General features: G+C 36.5%; 1 protein-coding gene across 1 annotated transcript; it reads left to right on the top strand.

Moving 5' to 3' along the window:
* Positions 1–1,743: 1,743 nt before the first annotated feature.
* On the top strand, positions 1,744–3,932 carry LOC110908972 (laccase-11). Its single transcript, XM_022153976.2, has 4 exons — positions 1,744–1,872; positions 2,025–2,176; positions 2,249–2,622; positions 2,706–3,932. The coding sequence occupies exons 1-4, from the start codon at positions 1,771–1,773 to the stop codon at positions 3,758–3,760; spliced, it is 1,683 nt and encodes a 560-aa protein (XP_022009668.2). The 5' UTR covers positions 1,744–1,770; the 3' UTR covers positions 3,761–3,932.
* Positions 3,933–9,085: the final 5,153 nt, after the last annotated feature.

Genomic DNA, 9,085 nt, shown 5'->3' on the forward strand with positions numbered 1-9,085 from the left:
CTCTCAAATTTCACTATAATAGCAGTCTATGTTGATGATGTCAACATCATTGGATCTCCTGAATAGATAGAGAAAGCTGCTCAGTTGTTAAAGAAGGAATTTGAAATGAAAGATCTTGGTATGACGAAATTATGTATCGGACTACAATTTGAGTATCTGTGCAATGGCACGTTTGTCCATCAATCAAACTACATCCAGAAGATGTTAATACGTTTCAATATGGATAAAGCACATCCGTTTAGCGTACCTATGGTTGTCCGACCGCTAGATCCACACAAGGATCCATATCGCCCTCAAGAAGAAGGCGAAGAAGTATTTGGTCCAGAAGTACCGTACTTAAGTGCGATCGGTGCCCTTATGTATCTCGCAAATAACACAAGACCTGACATTGCATTTGAAGTACATGTACTAGCGAGATACAGTTCGAATCCAACACGTAGACACTAGAATGGTGTAAAACATATATTCCGGTATATTTGTGGGACACAAGACTTAGGTCTTTTCTATCAGAAAGATCAAAAGTCCCAGCTTGTTGGGTATGCTGATGCCGGATATCTATCAGATCCTCACAAAGCAAAATCTCAGACAGGTTATGTATTCACATACGGTGGCACAGCAATTTCTTGGAAGTCAACTAAGCAAACACTTACAGCAACATCATCAAATCATGCTGAATTGATAGCACTATATGATGCTGGTCGAGAATGTGTGTGGTTGAGATCAATGATTAATCACATACAAGAAGTATGCGGATTAGAACACGTCAAGAAGGAGCCGACAATTATTTATGAAGACAATGCTGCTTGCATAGCTCAGATCAGAGAAGGTTACATCAAGGGTGATCGAACAAAGCACATCTCACCAAAGTTCTTCTCAACTTATGACTTGCAGAAAGAAGTAAAAATTTAGCTGACCTGTTCACAAAAGATCGGTCTTCGTAGATTGAAAGATGTTTTTTGAATTCAGGGGGAGAATTATACACGCTGTACTCTTTTTCCCGTAACTAAGTTTTCTCCCACTGGGTTTGTTAGTAAGGTTTTTAATGAGGCAGCATAGCTGATCCAGTAGTATCAGTTTATTTATTCAGGTCCTGAAGTACCTATTTAATATCATCCTGAAGTATGTTGTTAAACTGTGTATAATTCTAAATGTCTGAGGGGAAGTGTTATAAACCAGACATTTTAGGCCTAACCCATTACTTATGGGCTTTAGGAAACCAGACATTTTAGGCCCAACCCATTACTTATGTGCTTTAGGGTTTATGGTTATGTATATCTCTATATATTGTAATGTTAAATAGAATGAATGTGTGAATTCAGTTTATCTCATTTCTCTTTGGTTTTTGTCACTTATAAAAAAATTCCGACTGGTCCATAAATAACAATAATCCCCTGGGCTATTTTATAATTTTCAAAACTAATTTAAGCAATATCATTAACCAATTCAGGTTATAAATATCTTTCTTTTGCTTCACGATAAAGTACACGTTGAATTCAAGAGGGAAGACAGAAATGAGCAAGAGAGTTGGCCTTATGTACCTCTCTTCTTCATTCTCACAATCTTAATTCCCAAAATACAAACTTAACAACACACATTATTTAATTCTTTTGTAAACCTCTCATCTACACATATTTGACTTCCAAGTCTTCATTTGCATCTAACTTACTTCTCCTTCACCAAACCTCTACACATGTATATATACATGTCAGTGTGTATATGCATGTCCATATATCTACCAGCTTCATTTCCCCTCTTCATTCATCGGAAAAAATGGTGTCTAGCGGTGGTTCCAGCTTCCTTCTTGGCATGCTTTTCCTGGTGTCGTTGGTTTCTCTTCAGGCGGAAGCCGCCACCAAGAAGTATCAGTTTAATGTGAGTCATTGGTTTCCTGACATGCTATGTAAAAATGATTCATCTGCAGTAAAGAGTATCACGTATTAGTTTTAGGTTTTTTCCACATGCAAATAAACCGATCACATATAGTTTTTTTTTTTTTTTTGTATTTATGTATGACTAACGAATAGGTACAAGTGAGCAATGTAAGCCGGTTGTGCCATGCGAAGCCTATTGTTACTGTCAACGGGATGTTTCCGGGCCCTACCATTTACGCTAGAGAAGGCGATAGAGTTGTTATCAACGTAACAAATCATGCACAATACAATATGTCAATTCATTGGTATACTAGTTCAAAACCATTCATATATATTATTTTGAGTAAATATAATGAGTCACATTTTCTATTTTGTAGGCATGGGTTGAAACAATACGCTAATGGATGGGCAGATGGACCGGCATACATAACACAATGCCCGATCAAGACAGGAAATAGCTACGTCTATGACTTCAATGTTACAGGACAAAGAGGCACGTTATGGTGGCATGCTCATATTCTTTGGCTCAGAGCCACGGTGTATGGCGCAATCGTCATCTTGCCCCAACAAGGAACCCCTTATCCGTTCCCAAAGCCCGACAACGAACACGTATTGGTCTTCGGTGAATGGTGGCATGGCGACGTAGAGGAGATAGTGAAGCAGGGTAATTCCATGGGTTTACCCCCGAACATGTCTGATGCCCACACCATCAATGGCAAACCTGGACCACTCTTTCCATGCTCCGAAAAACGTAAGACGTGCATCCATAAACTTAAACAGTCGTATAACTAACTAAACCATAAATATAATCGTTTTTGTGTGTTTTTCGATCAGATACCTTTGCGATGGAAGTCGAGCAAGGGAAGAAATACCTTCTGAGGATTGCAAATGCCGCCCTCAACGACGAGCTCTTTTTTGCAATTGCAGGCCATAACATGACGGTGGTTGAGATAGACGCCGTCTACACAAAGCCCTTTACCACCTCCGCTATACTAATCGCTCCTGGCCAAACAACAAATGTTTTGGTTTACGCCAACAGTGCTCCAGGCCGCTACTTTATGGCGGTCCGCCCCTTCCAGGACGTTCCCATTCCTGTGGACAATAAAACCGCCACCGCAATCCTCCAGTACAAAGGCATTCCCAACACCGTTCTCCCATCACTTCCTCAGCTACCATCACCAAACGACACCGCTTTTGCGTTAAGTTATAACAAAATGCTTCGAAGCCTCAACACTCCTAACTTTCCAGCTAACGTGCCCTTAAAAGTTGACCGTAATCTTTTCTTCACTGTCGGATTAGGGAAGAGCGTGTGTCCTACTTGTATCAATGGAACCCGGCTTTCGGCTTCACTGAACAACATTACCTTTGTGATGCCGCAAACCGCTCTTCTTCAAGCTCACTACTCGAACATGAAGGGGGTGTTTACAGCTGATTTCCCCGATAAGCCACCAAAAGCTTTTAACTACACGGGTGCACCCTTGACCGCGAACCTTTTCACTACTCATGGAACGAGACTGAGCCAAATCCCCTTCAATTCAACGGTGGAACTTGTGATCCAGGACACCAATTTACTAAGCGTCGAGTCCCACCCGTTTCACCTTCACGGCTACAACTTCTTTGTGGTTGGAACAGGTGTTGGGAATTTCGATCCGGCTAAGGATCCAGCCAAGTACAACTTGGTAGATCCACCAGAAAGAAACACGGTTGGTGTTCCCACAGGTGGTTGGTCAGCGATCCGTTTCAGAGCCGACAACCCTGGTGTTTGGTTTTTTCACTGTCATTTGGAGTTGCATACTGGGTGGGGACTAAAGACCGCGTTTGTGGTGGAAGATGGACCGGGAAAAGATCAGGCAGTCCGTCCTCCGCCTAAAGATCTTCCACCATGCTAACTATGCATACGAGGCACATTATTTCTCTCGGAAATAAGTGTAAATCGGGTTCAACAATTGTTAACCTATCCATTTTTTTTATTGATTAATAGTGTTTGATTTTTATAATTATGTTTATACAACTGTTTCTTTTTTAAAAGAAAGTTTAAGAGTTAACCGCCTTTTGTTCGTATCTTTTGGCTGCATATACTTGTGTTCGTTGCACTACGGTAAATCTCGTTAGGAACACTTATAATCTGATAAGAGTAAGTGGCTTTATTTTGGATATCTATTGAGATTAATGCGGAAGGTTAACTTGATTCTCACTTCTCCAAACCGAAAGTAGTTTAGCAGTGTTGTGTCTTCATTCATGTAATCCTTTTACTTATTTATATGTTACCATGTTGGTACCTCAATATTTACTACTAAAAGTCATACATAGGTGAATCTGATCACATAACATTGAGCACAATTTTACTATCCATAGGCAGATGAAACCTGAGCATACAATAGGACGTTATTGGGCCCGCGGTAAAATCGGGCATATGATATAAACTAAGGATGGCTTTTCTTTTACTGGTTTGGTTTTAGAATTGCATATATGCACACTGCACACACATTAGCACATATTCAGAGAGCTAACAGTTGAGCACTCAAAATAACAGCAGTAATAATTTATTTTTGTAGATCAACTTAAGCACACAAGACATATCTAATTTATTATCAGCAGCTATATTATACCCACTGATCCTAGCAGCCCATACAAAACCAGCAAATCAAACTCAAAATGCATCAACTTCAACTCAATTTGCAACACCAAGAATAATGAGAATAATATTATACCATAGCTATTGAGTGTTAATTACTTTGGTCATCTTAAATCACAAATTTGTATTGAAATAATCATGCAATTCTCATACAGGCATTTCATCGAGCAGTTGGTATGCATACTTTCAATACAGTTCACCCCATATTATCTATCATTCATGGTAAAACAAAAACCTTGCAATGTAAAATAGGAAAGACTTCACCTGCAAATGTCCGATGAATTTAGTGGTGAAGAAGATGATTCAAAATCCACTGGAAGCGCTTTGATGCAATCCGGGTCACCAAGACCGGTTACCCCCTACCCGAAGCGGGATGGTCTTCGGATCTTGTATTATATCGTTCAAGTCCAAGGGCATGTTTGGCTAAGTTTTTTAAAACAATTTATTGACTTATTGGTTTTTTGGAAAAGTTAGTAATTAGTATGGAGTGACTTTTTGGAAAAGTCATTTTTCCCCTCACATACAAGCTCATTGCGAAACATCATCTGAGCTTATAACTTTTCAAAAAGCCAATAAGTCAATAAGTTGTTTCAAAAAGCTTAGCCAAACATGCCCCAAGATAGGATGTACTGATGTAGCGTCATGAATAAGACACCGGTGTCCATGAACCTACTTGTTGGAACATATTTGTAGACGATCCAATAAATGGATTCAAGCGTCCTTGGTAACATTGACCAAGGTGTCTAGGTCCAAATCCTAGCCCACAAGTTTTTCACATTCACCAGAGCGTATAGTCTAAGGGCAAGCGGGGTGGGAGGCTTTCTTTACCGTGATGGAATTCTTCACGCGTGGAAGTTTCAATTTTTCCACCGCCACCAACATACTTCAACGCGTGAAGGATTGTTTCCGTGATAAAATCAATGCGTGATGAGGAAAGAATGTGAGGGGGTGTGAGGGGTTATTGTTGGTGTTGTGAGTGATAGGCATTTCCACTAAAAAAGATTGTGAGTGATGGAATAATGGTTGATGATATGACGGAACTTGATTGGATGTTGTGAGTGATGAGTGATCACCCCCCCCCCCCTAAGAATTGTTCTCATATATGTTTGTAAAGTCATTTTTATCATTATGCATGCTGCTTGGTCAAAAGAATCAAGCCCATAACTATGGACATTAAACCCATTATTGAGAGAACAAGGTGGTCGTGAACTGAAACGCTTAGCCGATTAGAGATAGAAGCAAAGTATGCGCACATCTCGTGTGAGATCAAGGCCAAGGTCAGAGTTGCCATACAATAAAAAGTGTTGATCATATTAAATGATATATAAACAAATAATGTAGAGCCACCTCAACCGACTACCATGTTTTACATTTCACCTCTCTACAACATATGTTTCTTGGTGTGAAATGTGAAACAGTACATTACCTATGTAGCACGCTTTTTCACATTTCACATACACCACCACTACACATAGTCAAAGAAATGTATGGTTGTAAAGTCATTTTTATCATTATGCATGCTACTTACTACTTAGTCAAGAGAATCAGGCAAATAACCATGGACATTAAACTAATTATCGAGAGAACAAAGTGATCGTGAATTGAAACCCTTAGCCGGTTAAAGATAGGAGCAAAACACATGTATTTCCAGTGGCGATGTTTGAGATTCCGACCGGAGGGTCAAAAACGTATATACCCAAAAATTTCTATACGAAAACTACATACTCTCCACTACTGAGCGAAAAGAAAAGTTCGGGGGGTTGGTCGCCCACTCCCGCCCCCACTATGCTGCGCCCTTGCGAACGTCAAGGGTCAGATCAAGGTTAGAGTGTCCACACAAGTCAAAAGTGTGGATAAGGATGACAATAGGTCGGGTTTGGGTCGAGTATTGGTAATCTCATACTCATATCCGATTGTAAAACCGTGTCACAATACCCGTTGGATATCGAACATACCCACAAGTATCAGGCATACCCATTAGTTTCTTAAAAAAAATACAGGATTTCAAAATAAATCTTTTTCTTACCATTATATTATACTATACATACAAATACCATGGAGGGGAATAGTGTCAGCCAGCTGTCTGACACTTCCGCAATGGTCCCGCCAAATTATGGTTTTGCACTGTTTAAATTTACAGTTTTATCATTGATTTTAATTTTTTCCTCCTAGCCAAGTTACGGTTTTACCCTCAGTTTAAATTTACAGTTTTGCTATCGTTTTTTTTTTTTTTTTTTACAAAACTATAGTAGTGTTTTGTTCTAATTTGTTGACTCGATGTAAATTTTATTCGTGTCAGGTGGCTTCCTAACACACACTAATTTTTCCTGAAAAATTACAAGTTTGTCCGCAGTTTAAAATTATAGTCTTTCCATCATTTTAGTTTTTTTTAACAAAAGTATGGTTGTGTTTTGTTTTAATTGGTTGACTCAGTATAATTTTTTTTAGATCGTGTTATTAGTAGTATGTACAAATAACTAAAACATATCTATACTATATAATAAAAGAAACCTGATTTTGAACACGTGTCATTCATTGAAGATGTCTACATTTGTAATTTCCTACCTTTTCATACTTAATATTATTATTTACCAAATTGACACTTTTTTATTTAGTTTACCCTTATCTCTTATTTTATGAAAAAAAAATATTGATTATTCTATCTCTTATTTTCATATTGCATGTTTTTTTAAATTTAGTTTGTACTTATCTTTTCCGTTCAAATGGAACAGAAGTAAAATTATTGGGTTTCACATTTGTAATTAGTTATTTTTTTATTAAGATGCTATCGTTATATTTGCTCATGTTCAAAATGATCAGAAAAAAAAACTCAGTTATTTTTGTTTCTAGGAAATCATAATCCTTTTATTTGATTCAATCATTCTAGAAGTTTTAAAACTAAAATATAATCTATCATAATCAAATTCACATTTCAAAACCTTTAAACTTCAACCATTCAATAATCACAATTACTCACACGTATAAGCCCAAATATAATCTAACCTACTTTTAATAAAGGATTCCAATTAATTCTACGTGAAATTCATAAAGACTTTTTGTTATACACTTAATTTCATATATAATCTAATCTAACTTTTAATAATGTATATATGTGTGGACGCTCAGAGGGCAAAAGTGAAATTGAACTAATTTTAACGTTATTTCACTAAATTTGTGAAAATAACGTTAAAAGCGGCGGACGGTTAATCATGCATCATCATCATCATCATCATGTGGTGGCGTTGATAGCAGAAAGACAAAAGGGAACATGCACTAATAGGTCTTTGTCCCGATTGCTAAGTGTTATGTGCCTTATGTCCAAAGCTTGATGCAAAACTACTATCGAGTCGGGGGTCTTACTGAAAGCAGCATCTACATCTTACTCTCCTCAGACCCTACCTTAGCTTTGCTATTTGTGGGATTTACTGAGTATGATGATGATGATGATTTAGTATATATAATTAGATTTATTCAACCCGTATAATACACGGGGTTTATAAAGATATAATTTTTTTTTATTATTTAGTTTATAAAATTACATTTATCCAACCCGTGTAATATACAAGGTTACAAAATTACATTTTTTTAACCTGTGTAATTCACAGTGCTTTTAAAGATATAACTTTTTTTATTATTTAGTATATATACTTAGATTTATTCAACCCGTACAATACACGGGTTTTTATTATTTGGTATATAAAATTACATTTATTCGGTACAATACATGAGGTTCTTAGAGATATAATTTTTTATTATTTAATATATAAAATTACATTTGTTCAACCTGTGTAATAAACGAGATTTTTAAAGAATAATTGTTTTAATTTAGTATATAAAATTACATTTATTCAACCCGTGTAATACACAAGGTTCTAACCTAGTATATACATATTCTAAAAGAAAAATATTCACCTTAGTGTCCCAAACCTGAGGGGCCAAAAACTAGTTGAATACATTTTATTATAGTTATTTTATTTTGCTTCGGGTAGAAAGGAGACGTTGCATAAAATCATAAACATACTTTTCACACGTGGACAGGGAGATGGTCGAGGTACTTCCACGCAGTACACAAGCTATCTTGTGTCCACTACTAAATTTTCTGTGATACATTGCATGTTTGCATCCACTTGTTTTTTTTTTTTTATGAATTTGATTATTATTTCATTGTTTTTATTTTTATACATAAATTTTCATTGATTTTTTTTTGTACATAAAAAATAGCAAATATTTTAATTTATAAGTAGTGATGTATACAATGAATTAAAATTATCCACAATGAATTATACATTTTTACGAACTTTATTTTTTTTTTTAAATAAAAAGCGATCATTTTTATATTCAGCTAGTAGGATTTCTACGCGTTATACGATAGGAATTAGATCAGTATCGATTCGTGATAAGGTGCCGGTATTCGCTATAGTAATTGAAAGAAAAAAAAATAAAAGAAAAAAATTGTGATTTGGCCAAAAGGATATCAAAACGTGTTTTGCATCGATCGAGAACAAAAAAAACGAGTTCATGTACCAGTTCCGATTACACGGATACCACTATTATAGTTATTCAGTCGGAATCAGTTAAG

Source organism: Helianthus annuus, chromosome 14 (assembly GCF_002127325.2).
Source record: "Helianthus annuus cultivar XRQ/B chromosome 14, HanXRQr2.0-SUNRISE, whole genome shotgun sequence".
Taxonomy (NCBI): Eukaryota; Viridiplantae; Streptophyta; class Magnoliopsida; order Asterales; family Asteraceae; genus Helianthus; species Helianthus annuus.